Source organism: Schistocerca nitens, chromosome 6, assembly GCF_023898315.1.
Source record: "Schistocerca nitens isolate TAMUIC-IGC-003100 chromosome 6, iqSchNite1.1, whole genome shotgun sequence".
Taxonomy (NCBI): Eukaryota; Metazoa; Arthropoda; class Insecta; order Orthoptera; family Acrididae; genus Schistocerca; species Schistocerca nitens.
Window position 1 is genome coordinate 559,486,473 of NC_064619.1, and position 23,408 is coordinate 559,509,880.

Consider the following 23,408-nt stretch of genomic DNA (forward strand, 5'->3'; position numbering starts at 1 on the left):
TGTCGGTCGAGCGAAGTGTTCACCTGGAAGGGCAGAGAGCTACAATGGAACTACTTTGAGTCACAGGTCGTTTTATTCCATTATCTTGTGTGATCTGGCGCTTCAAAAAAATTTAAGCAGGATTGCGAGAGGTTTTACTAACAGTTCCACTTTCTCTGTTTTCTGACTCCACGAATGACACAATGAGTGTTCCTCTGAAACACAACAATAGACTCGGAACTCTTACAAGTATCCATTTCCGTTGATTATTAGATTATTCGCCGCGAGCAGATGATAACTGGTAGAGTAACTAGACGGTCTACAATGACGACTGCAACCAGTCACTCGTGTTTGCAACAGATTAACCTTTGCTCTTACAAGACGTTTCAGCATGATTCTCTACAACTTAACAGGGACGTTTCAATTCTCAAGCCTCCTCCATAGGTTCATTACAGTTCGGACATTCTTTTCTAATGCCATACATAAATTCCCAGCATGGTAAATCCTTTGGATACTTTAATCTCTCTATGTCTTAGGTCAATGTTAAATTTAATGCCTGTCAATAGATTTGATACAGCCATTTAAGCGGAATTCAAGCTATACTACCAACATTATCTTGTCTTATACGAGACGTACTGATATAATGTGCTAATAGCATGGAGCAGGGGGACTAGTCCCGTGGGATCTATGGAGAAGAACAAGCAGATCATGCGACCAAGAAGCCTGTGTGGAATACAATACGACACAATGAACCATTATCGTGCAGATCAGACACACATACGACTGTGGGAGAAGGTGTGACTGGCCAGTATCCCGACCAAGTCCCAACTAATTACCGATTTCTCTGATGCGTTGAAGTCAACCTGAATCCTGTCCGAACAGGACAAAGTTCTAACATAGGATTTCACACTATGGGGTGACGACCAGTAAATAACTGATCTCTGTGGCATACAAATTTTTCTACGGCATATATTATGTTCACGTTATCTCAGAAGGCCGAAGTTAATTTAAGAGGACGCTTGCACGGTATTATAGCTGAAAGTCAAGACGAATAAGGTTAGTCTTTAAAATTCTGTTGGGCTTGAATATTAGCCCATGTTTTAGGTTGGAGGCTTTTGTGTGCCGCTGAGTAGCTGACACATCCACCTTGGCTCCGGCGATCAACGTATACATCCATCCGCTATTGATATTCATCTGTCATGGCATCAGTGAATCACTATCAGTTGTACCTTCAGTTTTGGAAATGGTTTTAAATGTGATTCTGGTAATTTCTCAGTCTCTCTCTATCTACCTCTCTCTTTCTCTCTCTCTCTCTCTCTCTCTCTCTCTCTCTCTCTCTCTCTCTCTGTGTGTGTGTGTGTGTGTGTGTGTGTGTGATATTTTTAGAGAATTTTTATGTGTTAATTTTTGAGTTTTTACTACTGTTCTACTTTTAACCATATTCCTCCCAGTAAACACCCTCCTTTTAGAGAACTGAAACCAACACATAATCATCACTCGAGGAGAGATGCCCGTCTAAGACGGCTATCGCATGAACAATCACGTAGCTGTCAAGCGTTACTACTTTGCAAATTATATCATCAGTAATGCAATATGACGTGACTCGCCTGTAAAGCAAATGGAACAGCGTCGAAGGTCTCTTCCAATCGCAGATCTTCATCTTTCTAACCGCCTACACAGCGGGAGAATAAATTCCCTATGCGTCGGGACATTACTGCAACGATAAAGGGCAGCACGTTAGATATGAGCAGACCATCTCCGTGAATAAATCTTATAGCAATGTCTCACAAGCTAAAGGCAACAAAAACCTGGGACCATGACGGCATATCTGTAAACTTTGTTTTTCTAACAAAGACAGCTGTCAATGTTACAAACGGCATACAAAATTCAGATCGATGAAATATCGTTGTTTTATTAGAGTAAGCTTATCCATTTGTGACTAGTGAAGAGTTCATTAATTTATTTCCTTGTTAGTTATTCAGTTCGATGAATCAAATTAATACCAGTTATTTGAAGTCAGACAAAGGCGTGTTCATTATGTGGTACATTTATTTTACGAAGAATAATTTTGTTTTGACAGCAGTTATTTGAAGCTTTCACCGTTACACTGAACATGAACTAGCAAGACAGTACTACACGATACTAGTTTCAGATAAACACAAAGTTTAGTTATTACAATCTCATATCCGGCCACATAGTATATTTAATTTGCTGACTATTTCACGTTTGCTCAATATGGCGCTGTGAGGCAGGAACGGTGATTTGATTTGTATGTACCTATGACAACGTGTTGGTGGCGGCATAAAATATAATCTACGCAACGATCCCAAATCCCTCCGCAGACTCTAACGATCTTATGATTTTTACGATACCTTTCTGAGTCAGTATAATCTCGCCTGAATGCACTGCTCCTTCTTTGTGTCATAGCCATCAACGACGTAAGCACAATACCAAACCTAAAAGCAGTCTTCACCGCCATGAGAGTTAAGGAATTACGTATTTTGGGACTGAAATATGCCCAGCGATATCTAAATTATGAAAACCCGTAAATGGCTTATAAACACACAGTGGGTTTGACAACTAACATCTCCAAGACATTAATTCAGTTTTCTTAAGCAACAGGAAACTCTCTTGCTACGGTACCACTTCGACTCAATACGACTCTACGCATAAGTTTGCAACGAGTCTCCTTCTTCACACACGCCAGAAAATTACGGCAGCACGGCCCTGTGCTGATGACATGTGTAATCGAAGGCGAGAGAGACATGTGGCACCGTTGTCGTTGTGAAACAAAGCAAAAAATTTGAGAATATGCTATTCCAACTCATGAACACTGTCAGAAACTCAGTAAAGATGTCTGTCGCCACACGTCAAGAGCTTAACGTTGGAAGCTGCATGACAAACTGAAACAACGCACTGGAATGTGAATCGAACCGTACTTTCCTTTTCCACATGTAACCCAGTAATTGTAAATTGCGAAATAACGTCACACTCCGGCGCACGCGTCAATTTGGCGATACTTCTCCACTACATACATAGTCATTTAAAAGCTTATACGATATTCTAACTACAGATGATTCTATATGGTAAATAAATAGGCAACAGTTAAGTCATTTGCTCATACCTCTTGCGCGTACGATGTACCTCACCTATGAAGCTCGGTGTTCGCTTCGTTCAAAGCTTTTAAAGCTGTCCAAGAACTTAATAATGTTGCGGCAACTGAACCTGAAACGAAAATTCCAACATTATGGCACTTGAATCAAAACTGAAGTTTCTTTTCCTAACACGCAGAATGTATTCGTGCCGATACTTCAAGTATTCGAGAGAATACGGAAGTAATTGCTAGACGACGGAGTACGATGATTTAGGCGACATAGCATTGTTGTTAGCACAGTCAGAGATCAACATTTAACGGCAACGTTAGTAACTACAGATTCCTTCACTTTTTAAATAATTTAAATGTATGTATGAGGAAATAACCATGTTTTGCTGTTGAAAGATATCCAGCAGTATCTAAACAACGAAAACACTGCCAGTGAAGTTCAGAGCTAAGAAAACTCCAAGACATTAATTCAGTTTCATTAAGGAACAGGAGAGGAAAGCTCTTTTGTTACTGTGCCAGCTCGATTCAACATGACTCTTACAGCTGACACCAGTTTCCAAAGTGTCTTCTCGTCCACAGACGGAAGAAAATTCCAGTATTGCAGCCCCACAACGACTCCAGACAATAAGTATGTTTAATCGAGAAGCGAGAAAGACCGGTTGCACTGTTGTAACTGTAAAACTAAGCAACGAATTTTCGCCGATGTCGTTGTGAAACTAAGCACTGAATTTGAGAATACACAATACAAGAATATGAACATCGTCTAAACCTATGTAAACAGGTCTGCCTCTGCAAGTCAAGTACGTAACCTTTGAAACTGTGTGAAAAATAAAAACAAAGTGCTCTTTCATGTGATATACTGTTAACCAACTATATGTTCCTATGTTCCTACATTACTTCACGTTCCATTGTAATGCTTCAGTTTGATAATACCTCGCTACAGACACAGTTTTTTAATTTCTTATACCATCTTCTCACTGCAGCTGATTGTATAGAGTAAATAAATAGGTGACAGTTAAGTCAATATGGCTCATACTTCCCTCGGGTACGATGCATCAGGGTGTTCGCATTGTTCAAAGCTTTCAAAAGTGCCCAAAAACTTTATATGGATCGTTAGTTGTAGTCTAAAAACAAAATTCTACACTACAGTAATTGAATCAAAACTGAAGATTCTTTTACTCGAAGCACGGAGAACATATTCGTTTTGATACTTCAAGTACTCTACTGGGCTTCGGAGACCGACGCCTCAGGAGAAATAGCATTGTTTTTATCAAGGTATGAGATCGACGTTAAACAGCAACGTCAGTGACCATAGAGTCCTTCACCCTCTCGCAACGTCGATAGCAATGCCTAAACGAGCACAGCAATAAAATTTCAAACAATTTAATTGTACGTACGATGAAATAAAAAATACTTTGCGACTGAAAGATATTCACCACTATCTGCATGACGAGTACATCCGAACAGTTAATAAACTCCCAATGCCCTTAACAACTAACGATACTGCAAAATATTAATTCTATCTCCTTAAGGAACAGGAGATGAAAACTCTTTTGTTATTCTGCTAACTCGACTCAGTATGATTCTACGCAATTGGCACCAGTTTCCAAAGTGTCTTTTCCTTCACAGACGGAAGAAAATACCTGCAATGAGACCCTACGATGATCGCAAACAGTATTTATGTTTCATCGACAACCGAGAAAGGGTGGTGATACTGTTGTAACTGTAAAACCAAGTAATGAAGTAGCACCGTTGTAATTGTGAAACTAAGCAGTGGATTTGAGAAAACACCATGAAAGCACATGAAGATCGTCAAAAACTATGTGAACAGGTCTGCCTCTGTAAGTTAAGCACCTAGCCTATGAAACTGCATGGAAAATGAAAAGAGTGCGCTCTTTCAAGTGGTATGTTGTTACTAACTATATGTCCCAAAATCACATAACACTCCACCGCACCCTTCAATATGAAAATACTTCGCCACTAAATACACAATCATTTAAGATCTTATACGATATTTTAACTGCAGATGATTCTGTATGGAAAATAAAAGGGTGACAGTTAAGTCATTGTAGCTCATACCTCTTGCGTGTACGGTGTACCTCACCTGTGAAGGTCGGTGTTCGTTTGGTTCATAGCTTTTAAAGCTCCCCATGTTTTGTTAGTTGTGCTCGAAACATAAAACCCAAGACTGTAGTACTTGAATCAAAGCTGAAACTTCTCTTACTCAATAACACAGAGAATGTATGTATTCATATCGATACTTCAATTACTCGAGAGAATACGGTAGTAATTGCTAGGCAACGGAAAACGACACTTGAGGCAACAAAGCATTATTGTTGACATGGCCTGAAATAGACGTTAAACAGCAACACCAGTAGCTACAGAGCTCTTCGCTGTTTAGCAACTGCTTAGTTTCTCTACCAGGACACCTCTTGAAACGTCAAACGCCATGAAAGCATATCAAGATCGTCAAAAACTATGTAAACAGGTCTGCCTCTACAAGTTAAGCACCTAGCCTATGTAACTGCATGGAAAATGAAAACAGTGCTTCCCAAAATTTTTATCGTCTGTTTATCGCCTTCACTTGGAGGGGATTGCAGGCGCGTTATTAAATGTAGGAAAATACGGTGTTGGAGATAATGTAAACTTAAGAAAGTTTCAAAGATACAGTATGATTGACCGACCACACACCTAGAGTAGAGAATGAATTGGACAGTCGAGGAAGTAAGTCTCCATGTCACAGTGCCCTGCCTTGTACATCGCCGTTCCAGGCCACCAGTTTCAAACGGGGCGGGAGCGGATCACAGCTGCAGCCTGTCACAGCAGCTAACGTCGTACCAAGGGTGGAAAAGCGGCTTTTTTCTTGCTATTATATTCCCAACATATGACTACCGTAGCAGCTTGATAGCTGAGTAACTAGGGTGAGACCTTCTGAAACTTGTGTTTAAGTTCGTGCACTCTGGCCAAAGGTAGGAATTCTTACTTTTGTCACGAGAGTACATTTACCTAAATCCATGTTGCAGCCGTTCAGTGAGAGTATGTGTTGACGAAAGTGAATGTCACCTCCAAAGTCACATAGCCATGAGCATTCTTTTCATTGACGTTTGTACAGGTAATGAAAGTTTACGGTGAACTATGATGGTTTTGGATTGGATGGCATACCTGAAAAACTGGGTATTGAGAAATATCGAAAATTCTAAGATTTTTATTTTTGTGGAAGATACGTCTTGTCAAATAAGTGAGTGCTTCTGTGATAGTTTACCACTCTTTGTACGACCGCCTTTGGCTAACAACTACACAGAGAGTCATTCAACAATACAATCTCCAGTCAGTGCCGAATCGTATCATCATCAGTTTATGGTTTAGAGTCAAGGAAAGTCGTGCCACATGGAAACTGCACTTTATCTCGTGTTTCACATTGCAATTTACTTGTCCCAGGCACCAGTGGGACAATACTGGAGAGACAAATGCCACAGGTCTTTGCTAGCTCTGAGATAACACGGTAGCCTGTAGAGTGAAGGATGCTTAGGCTTGCGGTTTGTAACATGCCCTTTTTATTTTATTATCTCCGCTCGTTCAGGATCAAAATAGCAGCCCAAATTTAGATAATTGATTAATGTGACCGTGTACCTAATGGGCTGGCAATCGGATTGGACTGCTCAGGGGATGTTACATTCCGTATTTTCCTTCGCAAATACTGTAATAAGTACTGTTTGGTGGTAAGAAGGACACAACACAGATTCACAAACAAGATCTATATTCTTAGCAAAAGCACAAAATAAGGAGACAGCCACTGCCTTCGTCAATACACTGTAAATGACGGCTAATCTCAGCACAGGTTTCTCTAGTTATTCTTAATCGTCACACGCAACATCCAATCACTGTAATCCAAGAAATGCCGGCGCGGTAGACGCGGAAGTTCAATAGCGGCACTTAATATCACTGAAATCACTCTGTAATTAAACTTTCTCACTTTCCCGTATAATACTAACACAAAGGGGTTAAACCGCGGCGATGGCCACTCCCTTTGTCGATAATTTACATTAATTCAACTGCTGGCTTCTGCACAGCTCTGCCCGCCTCGCGGGAACCTACCACACCCTGACTTCAGCACATCTCCACACTAACTGCTCTCCGCCCAGTTCTTCCCGCCTCGCGGGAATCTACCCAAGCAACACTCGGCACTCCGGTGAATCCCCTCTAGCTCTCGCGCCCTGCACACACTACTCGATAGTTGCCCTGTCGACCTGTGTGAACGCAAACTTAGCAGTAAGGGCCTGCGGACCCCTTACATCCCCGCCCTCAAAAACTTCTTTTGAACCGCAGGCGAAAAAGAATTGGCAAGGGATTAAAAACATAGTTACATTTGAACAAAACATGCAATACAAATAATTAATGAATTTACAATTTGTCAAAATAGTCCTGGACTCCGGTAGTGGGCTGCCTCCACAACAATTTCTACAAAAGGTTATTGCATCACATAAATGGCATTGTCCAAAATTTACAATTTTTCATCTCAACCAGCAATAGTCCTCAATAGTCCAATATCAAATGATAACACTCAACATATACACTCAAAAAATTCATTACCTAAACACAGGACATATGAATTATTACTACAACATAGTTATTACAAGTTTTATATTCATCCTTAGCTAATTTTTGATATGAAATATGCAACTCTAATTGTAATACCTTACAAAACACAAAGTAAACAAACCCTTCCCTCTTTCAAATGTCCACTTTACAGCTAAATGTCCTAACCATGTCTTACCAGGTTTACTCGGGTCCTGGTAGCCCTCACTCTTGACTGGACCTCACCTGGAGTGTCATTTGGTTTTTCGGTTCCTCCGCCTCTTCCTCTGTAATCAGACGAGTGATTAATATGGATCCTTGGGTCATTACTCCCTTCTCTGTTTCTATCATTAGTTTGCTTGTATTTCTGTGATCTAATAGTCTCCAATTGGTCCGGTATCTTCATTAAGGCCTCTCTACCTTTAATTAGGCTCCTGGATACGGTTCCTTGCCTTTTCTGATTCAATCTTCTTTTTATCGCAGATACCATGACGTTATCATTCAGGGGTTGTTCCAAAATCTCGTTCCATTTCCACAAATGTTTGGCAAATTCTTCCGACGTTCCTTTCCAATTACTAAGTGGTCTGCATCGTAGTGGGTCCTCAAGTTCTGCACACTGACGACTTTTGGGCCAGCATTTCTCCAATAATCCTCCTCCAAACTGATCATAATTAGTATTCCCTTTCTTCCTCTTGATTCCACAAGTGAAGTCCTCACCTTCGATTGCAATGCACTGGTCATCTTCTTCTCGCTGCACGGCTATAGCATTTCTCGGATTGACTGCCAATTGGTTTTGCTTATCTCCTATCCCCTCAACCACATCGTTGCATTGTTTCTGCATCTGCGTCACCTCGGTGATCTTTTCTCCCAATTCGGTTCTATTTTCTTCAACATCTTCTTCTATCTTCTCTGTTAACTTTCCTTCCGTCTTCTCCACGTCTCCCTGGATCTGGTCTGTATTCTTCTGTAGCTTACTTTCTTTCTCGTCGACGTTCATCTTCAATCGTTCTGGTAACTCCTGCATTTCCTTCATCAGATTATCTTCCATCTTTGTGTACGATGTTTTGATCTCCTGTAAATCTTCCTTTAGTGATTCTCTGAATTCTCGTGAACTCTTCTCTATTGCTTCTCTGAGTTCTTGTGAACTCTTCTTTAATGATTCCCGTAAATCTTTCTTAAATGATTCTCTTATTTCTTGCGAACTTTTCCTAAATGATTTGTGTAACCTTTCTTCCCTCTCTCTACTTTCTTTTAGCAAGGCTGCCAATATCGATCGCATATCCGCATCCTCTGAAACTGGCCTAGCTCCCATCGTTTGTCCCGGTGTCTCAGGATAACTAGTTGAATGTGCTGATGGGCTTCCTAATGACAATCCACACTCACTGAATCCTGAATCATCTCTGTCTTCCTATCCTATCCCTTTCCTTTCAACTACTGCCTCACAGACCTGCTTATCTTCCGTAGACATGTTTGGTTTATTTTTAATGCCCAGGCAAGTAATACAAAATAACCTCCAATAACCCAAAACACTCCTAATTATCATGAAACTAATCAAACAGTCCCTGCAATCCTTTCAGTTACAACATGCATTAGTAATGAACATAACAGCCCTGAAAAAACCTAAATTTCCAGTAACAATTTCCACATACACAGTTTATGTAAAAATGTTTCAAACAAGATAATCATAACTCTCACAAAATCTATAAATGCAAATTCATCAAAACAATTATCATTTATACAATGCAGTGTGCATAAATAAGCATGCTAGACTTTCGAGTATGTTTCGCAACTTTTCTGAAATTACTGCAATTGAGCACTTTTCCTAATGTAAATATCAGTTAAAAACTGTTTATTTATCGCGAATATTGCACACTGCAATTTACTGTTATTTTAACCCGTCGTCTTCACTCACCAACCGACGTTACCGCGAGTCGCGATGTTTTGATGTTTGAGATGGGCGCGGCTGTGCCGCCGCTGGAGCTCACGTGAAGTTGAAGATCAGCTGCAAGGCGACGTAGTTCCCCGTCGGCCGCTCCGTGGCGCTGCAGGCGGGCGTAGTTCGTAGTTCGGCCGCTAGATGCCGGGACTGCGCTCGTTGTCTCGAAGTTGCGTCGCTCGCCGTGGTGTCGTGTGAAATCACCTCGCGGATCGAAGCTCTTTGGTGCGACTACTACGTGGCTCTGCGTGACGTCACTCACTAGTTGCGTCGCCACAATACATTATCGTCAGCATACCAGTTTATGGGTCCACACGAAACCGTCCGATTTTCACCGTTCAAAAGGCAATTTTGGTCAACATATTACCACAAAACACCTTTCTGACGACTTGTGTGACGAAGTCTTGGCTCGTTTTGCTATTTTACTGTTCACACGTGTCTCTCTTTAGTGTCCACTTTTCACAGTTTTTCGCGCGGATTTTCGCATTTGCACTTTACAACACAGTTTATTGACGCTATTTGGCTATTTAATATGGCAAGAAAAACAGTTTAGTCACAATCGTGAGATATTATTACTTCATATTGTTCAAAAAATGCACTGTTCCTTATCGCGATTTTAACGTTCATGCACTGTCCCGATTCCACATTGAAAAATTAGTATGACTCGTCCGAAAATTGCACTTGTCCTGTCACGGTCGCCAAGGGTGTAACATACCCTTTTATTTATCCGCTCGTTCGGGATCTGAATAGCAGCCCAAATTTAGATAATTGATTAATGTGACCGTGTACCTAATGGGCTGGCAATCGGATTGGACTGCTCAGGGGATGTTACATTCCGTATTGTCCTTCGCAAATACTGTAATAAGTACTGTTTGGTGGTAAGAAGGACACAACACAGATTCACAAACAAGATCTATATTCTTAGCAAAAGCACAAAATAAGGAGACAGCCACTGCCTTCGTCAATACACTGTAAATGACGGCTAATCTCAGCACAGGTTTCTCTAGTTATTCTTAATCGTCACACGCAACATCCAATCACTGTAATCCAAGTAATGCCGGCGCGGTAGACGCGGAAGTTCAATAGCGGCACTTAATATCACTGAAATCACTCTGTAATTAAACTTTCTCACTTTCCCGTATAATACTAACACAAAGGGGTTAAACCGCGGCGATGGCCACTCCCTTTGTCGATAATTTACATTAATTCAACTGCTGGCTTCTGCACAGCTCTGCCCGCCTCGCGGGAACCTACCACACCCTGACTTCAGCACATCTCCACACTAACTGCTCTCCGCCCAGTTCTTCCCGCCTCGCGGGAATCTACCCTAGCAACACTCGGCACTCCGGTGAATCCCCTCTAGCTCTCGCGCCCTGCACACACTACTCGATAGTTGCCCTGTCGACCTGTGTGAGCGCAAACTTAGCAGTAAGGGCCTGCGGACCCCTTACAGGTTCTAGCCTTACTGAACGCCAGCTTTTTAGTCATTCTGAGACAAAGCTATAAGTAGCGGATCGAAAATCAATAAGGAAATCTTAAGAATACTTATCCATCAAAAGTCACCTCGCTACTTTCGATACCCCAAACTGTGTGAGAGAAAAACTTACGATTACTGCACATGTTACAGATACTTTATGTTTTGTTACAATATGCTTTCAACGTAAGGTGATTGTAGTAAGTTGTATTTCCTTTTTATTAGTCAGTGCATATTTTAATAGTATTTTCCAATAGGTTATTGAACACAGCAGTAAATATAAGAGAGAAATTATCAGCAATGCAGAGAATTCCGGGAGGAGTCTCCAGTATTCTGGAACATGACAGGAACGATCATTCGAACCAAAAAAGTCTAATGAACATGGGTTCTAAAATACATACCTTAAGGGCTGTGAGCACCTGTCGTCTTCAACATGGTGAAGCAAATCTTTTTTACTGCGGCTCTTTGTTTTCCAGATTTTGAGAGGTAGCAGTATAGCAGTAAGGGGGAAAAAAAGAAAGAAAGTCGTCAAAACATGGGCTCTAAAGTGAGTACCTTAAGAGCTAAGACCACTTGTTTATCTCCACTGGTGTGGAACACATCTCCTCTACTGATCAAGTGTTCACACCCCGTAAGTATGTACTTTAGAGTCCATGTTTATCAGACAAATGTTCCTTCTTTTTGCCCATTCTACTTCCATCCAAAATACGGAAATCAAAGAGCTTTTCGTTGAAGAGATTTGTTTCACAGTAACGAAGATAAAAACAGTGCTCATAGCTCTGAAGGTATGCTTTTCAGAAGCCATGTTTACTAGACTTCTCTTCTTCGAATGATTGTTCCTGTCTTACCCCTAATATTCACCATTTCTCCCTGGACAGGCTGTATATCGTTTCATATTACATAAAACTCCACATTAAGTAAAATGGTCTGACAATGATCCGAATTTACCTGTGGAAACCTACTGGTTCTGAGTTAAAAATGTCGTCAAATCAGCTCTGAACTATTTTTATCCGAAAAGTAATTTTCTTGATAGTTGTCTGATAAGGAGCGAGAAAGGCAAACATCTCAGCGCGTAAGATCAGAAGAGTAAGTGCGTGAGGGATGACTTCCGAAATAAACTCTTGGCCTGTACTGTTCGTGAAGTCACCAGAGTGCATTTGTCAGTCGTTTTCTTACGCTGCGACTGAAAGGTAGGTCACTTCATTGCAACAATACCAGTTGCTAAGGACACACCCCGTGGGAAAAGTTCGTAGTGCTCAACTCCATTCTTGAGCCATCAGATAAAATATATTACGTTCATACTGCCACTTGCTCGAGTATATGTTTTCTGTTAGGGCTCAGCTGTTAATTTCTTCTTAAGAAGAGCTGAAGATGTTCAGGCAAATATGCAATGGTATTCACCCCCTTATAACACTCCCTGTCTGCTACTGCTACACCATAACCTTAAAGTAGGAGTCAGTTTGCCAAACAGAATTATTTTGTTATAGCAATTATGGTATAAAGCAACAGAGCAGTGTTAGCCTCTGAGAGGAATTTTGTTGTGTTCACCGTGTTATTCCTAATGGGAGTGGCTTATCGGACGTGAAAGTCAGAATTACGTAAATAATTAAACAGTGACGAACAAAATATTGCCTATCTGCACTGTTTAATGGATAACGAAAACGGTCGCCAGCCTAACTAGGCAAGAGAATGGTTAACATTCTCGTTCAAGAAAATAGTTATTAGTAACTCTAATGGGTAAACACAACCTATACTTGACCACAAGCGAGTGCAATGAACTCTGACACACTCATATGTTTACGGTGAGAGTGAAACTAACAGTTGGAGCAGCACAAACTATTTGCAAAATTATAACAAGTACAGAAAAACACTATCACTTTCAGGGCTTACACAAACTGAGTGGTCTTTATACTGTTAATATGAACACAAGAAACACAAACACTTAGCAAACAAGAGTGTATAACGTTTCACAACAGTAGCTTTCTCACTTTTACTACATAGAAACACAATGTTAACAAAATTGCAAGAAACTGGTTCACCTTTTAGAATTTACTACAGATATCAAGGTGATCATTAGCTAAGCAAAACTTTAGAAGCCTCAGTCTTAAGAACTTTTAATTTTGCAGTTGGCAACAGCACTTTAATAAACAGTTTTAATAGGAAAATTATTTCCAGCAAACAACATTTACTTTAACTCACTCTCTTGCCACATTAACTTTAACTTTCTTTTTACTAAGTTCAAGGGGCATTAAATAGAAAACTGGGTTTTAACGTACTTTCAGTAAGGACACTCGGTAATCACTTTAGTTCAAACAGAAAGGAACCTGAGAGGTGTTATGATGAGGAGAAAATTCAAGGTTGGTAGATAAATTCAGATATAAATTACCTTGTATTTGAGCACAATAACACATCCATTAAGCTGATCCTTCACTGTACATCATTATAGTATTACGTTACAGTGATTGCGCAACGTGGTGGCAACTGCATGTTGGTAGGTGGATTCGCAGACTGAATTGCTGGACTCTGTCATTTCTTGGTGGCGACGACAGATACAAATTCCAGAATAGTTTCAGCTATTTATCCATCCATCCGAGGCATTGGAAAGTAGCAGGAAAAGCCTCTCTCAGAACTAGCACCATATGCACCTTTTTACATAGCAGTGCACGGACTCGTAGCTCGTCTGCGACTCGTAGCTCGCCTCCGACTGACTATCAGTTCCACCTTTCCTACCTAGGCCAGCCACAATTTGCGCGCGCTACACAGTTCCGTTCCCGAGGGGAACCACACTACCTCTTATACACAAAATTACTAAGATTCCTAAGTGAGGATCAGCAATTTACATAACAGTAAACAACCATTTTAAATAAAACAAAGCCGGCCGAAGTGGCCGTGCGGTTAAAGGCGCTGCAGTCTGGAACCGCAAGACCGCTACGGTCGCAGGTTCGAATCCTGCCTCGGGCATGGATGTTTGTGATGTCCTTAGGTTAGTTAGGTTTAACTAGTTCTAAGTTCTAGGGGACTAATGACCTCCGAAGTTGAGTCCCATAGTGCTCAGAGCCATTTGAACCATTTTTTGAAATAAAACAAAACTTTTACACATATAGACATTTCTACAAAAAAATTATTCACACAAAATTACAATTATATACAGTAAGTTTTGTTCCCTCCAAATGGGTTAAAGCATTTAAACGAGAGATATGCTACACAGCATACAATAAAATCATGACATCTAAGTTTTAACAAAGAAAGGAGTATACAGTTTTGTGTTACCTATTCAAAGAAACACATTTACAGAAGCACAGCAATGTAACATTAAATGAAACAAAAGCAAAATAAATCAGCACAGCATTAGAGCTATGGTGTTACGCCCTTAGTTTTTGTTGCTCTGAATTAGTGCATGCGGAACTCCTAAGACCCAACTTTTAAGCCTTGTCCTAGGTATGAAAATAGCGCACAACGATTAAATGGTTGCAGTTCATCACATACGCCAATTATAGAGACTTCCTGAAAAATGAAAATCATTCATGCTAGAATGATTTTCTTGAAAGAAAAAAATCCTTTTCTGACGTGCCTCGCCCAAAAGCACTCGCCCACATACAATAAAAAGGATTCGAGCTGCCACTGCTGCCTTCCGCTCTCTACTAAGCCAAAAGCAAACAATTTGTCGCAAATGTTAGACTTTTTGCATTTGTAGCTCTATTTTAGAAAGCTTAAATAACGTTCATAAGTTTCAACCATGTAAAATCCAATACACAACTCTAGGATAGGTATTAGAATTTCAGACAAGAAAATGAAAGTTGATAAGTTGATATATGGTCTCATAGCGCAGCACCGCGCCACGGTCGCCTGATTGGACGGCGTCTGATTTGAGGTAGCAGGTGGCGTGTGGCCAGTAGCCGGTGGACGCAGCAGGAAAAGGACACTCTCGAGCGGAAACTGTTCCGACATTGACGCTGCCACGAACTGTTTTGCATTATTGTTTCCAGATGTTTTTGCTATTAGCGATGGGTTGGAAAATGAAGCGAATTATCTTTGGGTTTCCATCAGACTGATAACTTTAGCAAGTTGCAGAAATGCTGTTTACGAAACAGGGGGATATGTGCATTCGAATTCGCAACATGATGTGTACATTTCAAGACGTTTACCACTAGACCACCAGCTGGTGCAGCACTGCAGCAGCTCGAGTAAGAGTTTCAATTTAGGTCTTCCAGTGCTCTTTCAAATTATTCTGCACTACAAAATGGTTCAAATGTCTTTAAGCACTATGGGACTTAACATCGGAGGTCATCAGTCCCCTAGACTTAGGACTACTTAAACCTAACTAACCTAAGGACATCACACACATCCATGCCCGAGACAGGATTCGAACCTGCGACTGAAACGCCTAGAACCTCTCGGTCACTGCAGCCGACCATTCTGCACTACCATCAGTCCCATTTCATCTTCATCTACTTTCTCTTCTCTTTCAGTAACATTGTCTTCAAGTTCGTTTCCCTTAAATAGACACTCCACAATTTTTTTTACACCTTTCCCTTCTTTGATTGGTTCTGGATTGCCATCTGAGCTCTTGATTTTCATTCAACTGCCCCTATTTTCTTCAAAGACCTCTTCAATTTCCTTTTAGGAATCACCTATCTTTCCCGTTGGTATGTGTACATCTACAGCCTTGCACTGTCCTCTATCCATTCTTACTTTGCCGTTTTGCCCTTTCTGTCGATCTCGTTTTTAGACGATCTCATTTTTAGTCTGCAGTATTCCCTTTCGCCTGCTTCATTTGCTGCATTTTTATATTTTCTCTTTCCATTGATTATGTTCAATATTTGGTGTGTTATCTAAATATATATATTAGGGTTTGCTTTTTGCTTATTTGATTATCTGTTGCCTTCACTGATGAACTCAGATGTTAAGTTCCATAGTGCTTAGAGCCATTTGATTACTTCGTAAGAACTATTAGGAAATCTTTTTTTACAGGAAAGAATACATTAGTGTTGTGCGTGTGTGTAAAAATAGTTCATTTTGTTGAAGGAAAAAGGTTGCCATCTTGAATAATTGTTCGCTAAATTGTGTGAGATCACTCTTGTGAAAAAATTTAGTCCCATTTACACTGCCTGACAGACAACATCGGTACACGTTCTCATGTGGTGGTTTCTTTGACAGGATAACTATCTTTAGCCGGGAGAGGCAGCGATTAAATGAAACCATATGTTACGTTGATCGTAAGTAATTGGTTTTGTTGTAGTCCTGACCACGATTTGTAATATACCGCAATCCTAACCGCACGCCACAATGTCTATGATGTTTATTACGTAATATTGCAAAACTGGTGCACTACAATGTCCCCTGGAGTATGCAATGATTCAGTCGAGTTGTAGGAGTCGCCAGGACAGGCAACCCTTGCGAGACCCCTCAGATTTCGTTAGTGCCTCAGCAGGCGCTAGTGCAGTAGTGCAGTGTCGTAGTGCCACTCAGCTGTGGGGTGCCTATCCTGCTGGCACCTACGACCCGGTCCAGTCTCTATACATGGCTATTTTTAAAGTGCCCAAGAAAGGTACGTGGGTGGCGTGGAGTGCGTTGTCGAACTGGGAGATCTTAGGGGACCTTTGTCGTTCCATTCATTTATATTTTAATGTTTCCGGGAACATGCCACAGGAGGGTGCGAAAGAGGAGGAATTAAACAGCATAATCAGCATTTTCTGCTTCGGATTATATTCAGGTTTCGTCGAAAGGTTTTTAACAGTCCCTAGTAGTTCCACTTGTTATACCAGAGAAAAAATTGCAGTCACACTGTACTCAAAAGGGGTGGTATCACGCTCAATGGGGTGCAGCCTTGCGACGCCGTTAGAGGAGGGTTGTACCGTCCAGGGATGTCAAAAATCGTCAAAGGTCGCCAATAACATTTTGTTGCACATCGTAATTCAGATTGTCATTTCGACTGTGAAATAAGTGAAAATGTACGCTCCAAAGGAAGGGATGGTTCATTCATACCCTTTATGACACCTCTTGAGGCATTTTCGTGTCCATTATGAGAAGAGCTACGTCCTGGCCATCCAGAAGAAACCGCCTGACTTCAGCGCTGGGCGTCGCGTCTCTGACCTCCGCCGCAGAGGCGTCAAGAGAAGAGGTGGGGTGTGGTGAGGCGAAGGTTAGGCGACCGTCCCATGGTGTGGCACATCTGCTGTGGCATTGGGGACAATTGTCGTTTATTTTGGTGCCAATGTGACGTCATTAACCCATCTTACATCTTACACTACCTTCTGAGCTTTGCCCTTTTTTTCCATCTACCGACATGCTCGTGTTAGAAACGTTGCCGAGCCCTAGAGAGTCGTCGCAGAGCACCACATTTTTGCACAAGTACAGAGGAAGGTTGTAGGCACTTGCGAGTCAAATTGAGAGCTTGTTCATCCAAATTAATTTTGTTGCGCAGTATATGTACTTTTAATTGATTTCTGTTTATGGTCCAGGTGCTTTTTTACGTTATCTGTCTACTGTCTGGTCTGCTACTGTCTGGCACGTTTCCTCTCTTGTGCCGACCTCTTCATGTCAGAGTATCATTTCACCCTTATTCCTCATATGTTTGTTGGATGTATCGCACTGTCTGTCCTCCCTATATTTTTTACTCTCTACAGCTCAGTCTAGTGCCACTGAAGTTAATCCCTAATGTCGTAACTTGTGGCCTACCATCAAGTCCCTTCTTTTTGTCAGTGTTTCAATATATTTCTTTCCTCGCCGATTCTGCGGAGAACCGCCTCATTCGTTGTCTTATCAGCCCTCCTAATTTTCAACATCATTCTATAGCACCACACCTGAAATGCTTAGAGGCTATTCTTTTCCGGTTTCCCCATAGTCCATGGTTCACTGCCATACAACGCTGTGCTCCAAAGTTAAGTCCTCAGAAATTTCTTCCTCAAATTAAAGCCGATGTCTGATACCATTAGGCTTCTTTTGGCCGGGAATATACTCTTTGCCTGTGTTACTCTGTTATTTACTCCTTGATGCGCCTCCAATACGTTATTCCGCTTCAAAGGAAGCAGAATTTTATAATTTCGGCTATTTCTTTGCCACCCAATAACAGTGGGTGCTCATTAGACTTTTTATTCCATTCAACAAATCCTGTAAGTCTTCTTCACTTTCACTGGGATTAGCAATATCATCGGCGAATCTAATCGTTGGATCCTTTCTTCCTAATCTTTAATCTCATTCTTGAACCTCTCTTTTATTTCCTTAATTGCTTCTTGGATGTGTAGGTTGAACGCCAGGGGCGAAAGACTACATCCTCTTTAATCCGAAAACTTGGTTCTTGGTCTTCCATTCTTATTGTTCCCTCTCGGTGCTTGTACATGCTGTATGGTACCCGTCTTTCTTTACAGCTTACACGTATTTTTCTCAGAATTTCGAACTTTTTGCATCATTTTACATTGTCGAACACTTTCTACAGGTAAAAAAATCCCATGAGCGTGTCTGGATTTCTCTTAAGCCTTGCTTCCATTGTCAAGTTCAGTGTTGGAACTACCTTTCCGAAAGACAATATTGTCGTCATGTACCAGATCTTCCGTTCTGTTTTTAATTCTTCTGTGTGTTATTTTTGTAAGCAACTTGGATGCATGGGATGTCAAACTAATTGTGCGATAGTTCCGCACTTGTCTGGAATTCCCCGTTTTCTTGATTGTGTAGGTGACATATTTCCGGAAGTCTGATGGCATGTCCCTAGTCTCATAGATTATACATGCCAACTTGAACAGATGTTTGGTTGCTACGTTCCAAAATGATTGTAGTAATTGTGAAGATATTTCGTCTACCCCTTTTGCCATATTTGACTGCAAGTCTTTCAAGCTATTTTAAATTCTCACTCTAATACTGGATCCCCTGGGTGTTCCACGTTTGCTCCCATTTCTTCTTCTATTACGTTATCAGACGATGCCTATTGCTCATAGAAGCCCTCACTGTACGCTTTCCACCTATCTGCCTTCGCTTCTGCACTTAACAGTGTAAGTCCTGCCTCGCCCTTAACGCTCCAGTATTTTATTTTCATTTCATCACCATATTGTTTTGATTTTTCTATACTATAACACTTCGCCAGCATGCGCTCTGAAAAAGAAGGACTTTTAAGCCATAACCGGTACTTGAGACTTTTCTAAAAGATAGAAACGGATGGTTTAACGGAAGTGTTGGACTTGTATGGAAAGGGGATGCCTCCTATGAAGTCTGACGGACAGCAAAAGGGCTACTGCTTGCCACAAAGTCACTATCACCTGCACACACTTGAGCAAAGTATAGGCATTCACGTTACAAAAACGGTGATATGTTGTTGTGTGACTGCTTTCACGACAACTCAGGAATGCAGACAAACATTTGAACAATTTGCTGGCAGGATTGCTTTGGACTGCCACGATAAAGAACAGCGTGAGAATCAGGCGGGTATTCCTGGGCTACACGCCTGCCGCGGGAAGATTGAAAACTGTCACCCTGCACGAAGCTTGGGAGGCACGGTTACACGGTTACGCCACGATGGTCGATCTCTAGGATTGCAAGTTGGGTACGCCAAAGGGACACCTGATAGGACAGAAAATTCGGTGCCCTGGAGGAAGGATATGAGAATCAAACCTGCCAATTAGGAGCAGCAACGGGGGAATCAATCAGGCGTATAGACAATGAAACAACAGTGTTGAGTTAGATGGACAAAAGAGGATAATGAGACGATGGGCAGGCACTCAGAGGAATCAGAAGAGACAGTGAGTTTGTGTTCTTGAGGAATATCAACGTCAGACTTCACGTCAGATCCCTTCATTCATTCAGTGGTCTATTGTCACTCTGTGACACACTCACTCCCCACTCTGTGTCGAATGAATTCACTTTGCGGCCTGGTGCATGAACCTTTAAGCATTCGGCTACCTTTTCTTGTCTGACCTCAGCCTCAAAATATTACGCTAATAATGCCTCTGTGAGATAGCTTACGCTCTCGGCGACTATTGTCAGTGTTGATTTAGGAACAATCCGTCGGCTGCCAAGTGCGCTATACCCGAGTGAGACAGTGAGACAGTGCAAAAGACGGAATGACTTGAGCTGCCGGGGGCAACCCTCAAAGCCGCAGACCAAACACGACGAAAACTGCCACTTGTCAACCCGCTGAGACAAACATTGAGATGTTTGACATGTTGCGCCAACCTCCCATACGCCGGACACGCCTTTACAGAAAATTGACTCCGTCGAACGCCCAGATGGGATAGTTAATCATCCCCACCTACTTGCCCAGATACCGAATCATCTATATGCTTTGATCGGTCCTGATATTTGTATTTGTATTGTTAATATAATAATAAATGTAAATGTTTCCATGTTTTAACCCCAAAATCAGTTTGTCTCTTCCGGTGACCTTATTTGTCAAATTTCAATTCATTACAGTTTGGCGCCTTGTGTGTGCTGATTTGGATATCCATTTCTATGAATTATGTATCAATTTCCTCAGTTTACTACATTTTGGTTATCAATGTACAGCCTCTCTTTTGTCATTTCATGTATCCCTTTTCAATCACAGGGGTTGAACAAAATATGGAAACACTGCGAGAAATTCACGCTTGAACATAAACGCAGATACTGGCTAAGCCTGCAGGTTGCGCTGTTGTATGTGATCATGAACGGTAGCTGTGCAATGTCCTCGATACGTTTTAAGTGTTAGTCATAGACAGAAATTTGTTCTGTGTAGTTGTGAGTCAATTTTATTGGAACTAAGTGAATTCGAAAGTGGGTGAACTGTTGTTGCTCATATGGTGGGTGTTTCTGTAACCACGAGAGCTGAAGGGTTTGGTGTTTCAAGAGGCGCTGTATCAAAGATTTGTATTGTATACAAGAATAGCGAAAGAAAAGAAAAATCATAGCTGAAGTCACAACTCGGGCGAAAGGTGTATGTAGACTGACAGTGATGACCAGTCATTGAAGAGGATTGTGACGAAAATGGGAGGACGACAGCTGAAAAATTCACTGCAGAACTGAATGTCGCACTATCGAATTCTGTCAGCACCAAAACACCACTAAAGGAGCTCCATATGTTGAGAACTGCAGGGCGAGTTGGAATTCCAAAACCACTCATCAGTTCATCTAATAACCGTAACAGGAAAATGTGGTTCCGAAACCATAAAATCTGGACTTTGGAGCAATGGAAGAAAGCCATTTAGTCGGATAAGTCTTGTTTGATACAGTTTCCAACTTCTCGCTGAGTTTACGTCCCAGGAGTGAAATATGGCGGGTTTTCGGTAATGATTATGGTAGCCAAGTCTCGGTATTCAGTGGGCCCATTGGTCACTCTGTCAGTTCGCATTACGTCCAAGGATTATGTGACCATTGTGGCTAATCAGGTCCATCCCATGGTACAGAGTTTGTTTCTCAATGGTGATGTTGTGTTCCAAGACGACAAGACCTATGATCAAACATCTCCCACCGTAGAGGACTGATTTTGTCAGCACAGAGATGAATTGTCTCCCTTGGCCACTGCAATTACTACATCTCAATACTACTGAGCATTTGTGGTCTAGTTTGGGAAGAAGTATGTTTGAACGCTAGCCACCTCCGTCATCGTTGCTTGAACTTGCCTCTATTTTGCATGTAGAATGGTATAAGATTCCTTCTAAACCATACAAATCTGTATTTATCCATTCCGAGAAAACCGGAGTCTTTTTTGAACGCCGACGGTTTTCCTACACAGTATTATACACTATTGGCTATTAAAATTGCTACACCAAGAAGAAATGCAGATCTTTAACGGGTATTCATTGGACAAATATATTATACTAGAACTGACATGTGATTATATTTTCACGCAATTTGGGTGCATAGATCCTAGAAAATCAGTACCCATAACAACCACCTCTGGCCGTAATAACGGCCTTGATACGCCTGGGCATTGAGTCAAACAGAGCTTGGATGGCGTGTACAGGTACAGCTGCCCATGCAGCTTCAACACGGTACCACAGTTCATCGAGAGTAGTGACTGTCGTATTGTGACGAGCCAGTTGCTCGGCCACCATTGACCAGACGTTTTCAATTGGAGAGAGATCTGGAGAATGTGCTGGCCAGGGCAGCAGTCGAACATTTTCCGTGTCCAGAAAGGCCCGTACAGGACATGCGGTCGTGCATTATCTGCTAAAATGTAGGGTTTCGCAGGAATCGAATCAAGGGTAGAGCCGCGGGTCGTAACACATCTGAAATGTAGCGTCCATTGTTCGAAGTGCCGTCAATGCGAACAAGAGGTGACTGAGATGTGTAACCAATGGCACCCCGTACCATCACGCCGGGTGATACGTCAGTATGGCGATGACGAATACACGCTTCCAATGTGCGTTTCTACGATGTCGCCAAACACGGATGAGACCATCCTGATGCTGTAAACAGAACCTGGATTCATCCGAAAAAATGACGTTTTGCCATTCGTGCGCCCAGGTTCGTCGTTGAGTACACCATCGCAGGCGCTCCTGTCTGTGATGCAGCGTCAAGGGTAACCGCAGCCATGGTCGCCGAGCTGATAGTCCATGCTGCTGCAAACGTCGTCGAACTGTTCGTGCAGATGGTTGTTGTCTTGCAAACGCCCCCATCTGTTGACTCAGAGGCTGCACTATCCTTTACAGCCATGCGGGTAATATGCCTGTCATCTCGACTGCTAGTGATACGAGGCCGTTGGGATCCAGCACCGGCACCAGCCTTGTGTGAATGCTCTGAATAGCTAATCATTTGCATATCATACGATAAACCGCAATCGCGATAGGCTACAATCCGACCTTTATCAGAGTCGGAAACGTGATGGTACGCATTTCTCCACCTTACACGGGGTATCACAACGTTTCACCAGGCAACGCCGGTCAACTGCTGTTTGTATTTGAGAAATTAGTTGGAAACTTTCCTCATGTCAGCACGTTGTAGGTGTCGTCACCGGCACCAGCCTTGTGTGAATGCTCTGAATAGCTAATCATTTGCATATCACAGCATCTTCTTCCTGTCGGTTAAATTTCGCGTATGTAGCACGTCATCTTCGTGGTGTAGAAATTTTAATGGCCAATAGTGTACGTGGTAATGTGTTCTGTTTCTTTTGTTCCTCTATTTTTGTCCAGCCCTGAATCAGTCCTTCCGATAAACATTTGTTTTTCGATTTCTTCACATTTCTGTGGTAGCCATTTTGACTTGAATTCCCTGCACTGCCTATCTACTTCATTTTTAAGTGACTTACATACTTTATACCTGTCTGTCCTGATTACTTTTACGCTTCCCCCTTTCATCTATTACTTGACGTATTTCTTGTGATACCTAAGATTACCACACGGTTGCCTTTCTTGTAGCTATATTTGTCTGTCCAACAT

The 23,408-nt window shown here is 41.7% G+C and overlaps 1 protein-coding gene across 1 annotated transcript in view; it reads right to left on the reverse strand.

The window, feature by feature from the left end:
• LOC126263464 (neurofilament medium polypeptide-like) overlaps positions 1-23,408 on the reverse strand; it is a 70,293-nt gene that overhangs the window by 2,491 nt on the left and 44,394 nt on the right. The window contains exon 3 of the mRNA XM_049960556.1: positions 8,145-8,917. Within this exon, the coding sequence (XP_049816513.1) occupies positions 8,145-8,917 (773 nt within the window). The remainder of the gene's footprint in view (positions 1-8,144; positions 8,918-23,408) is intronic.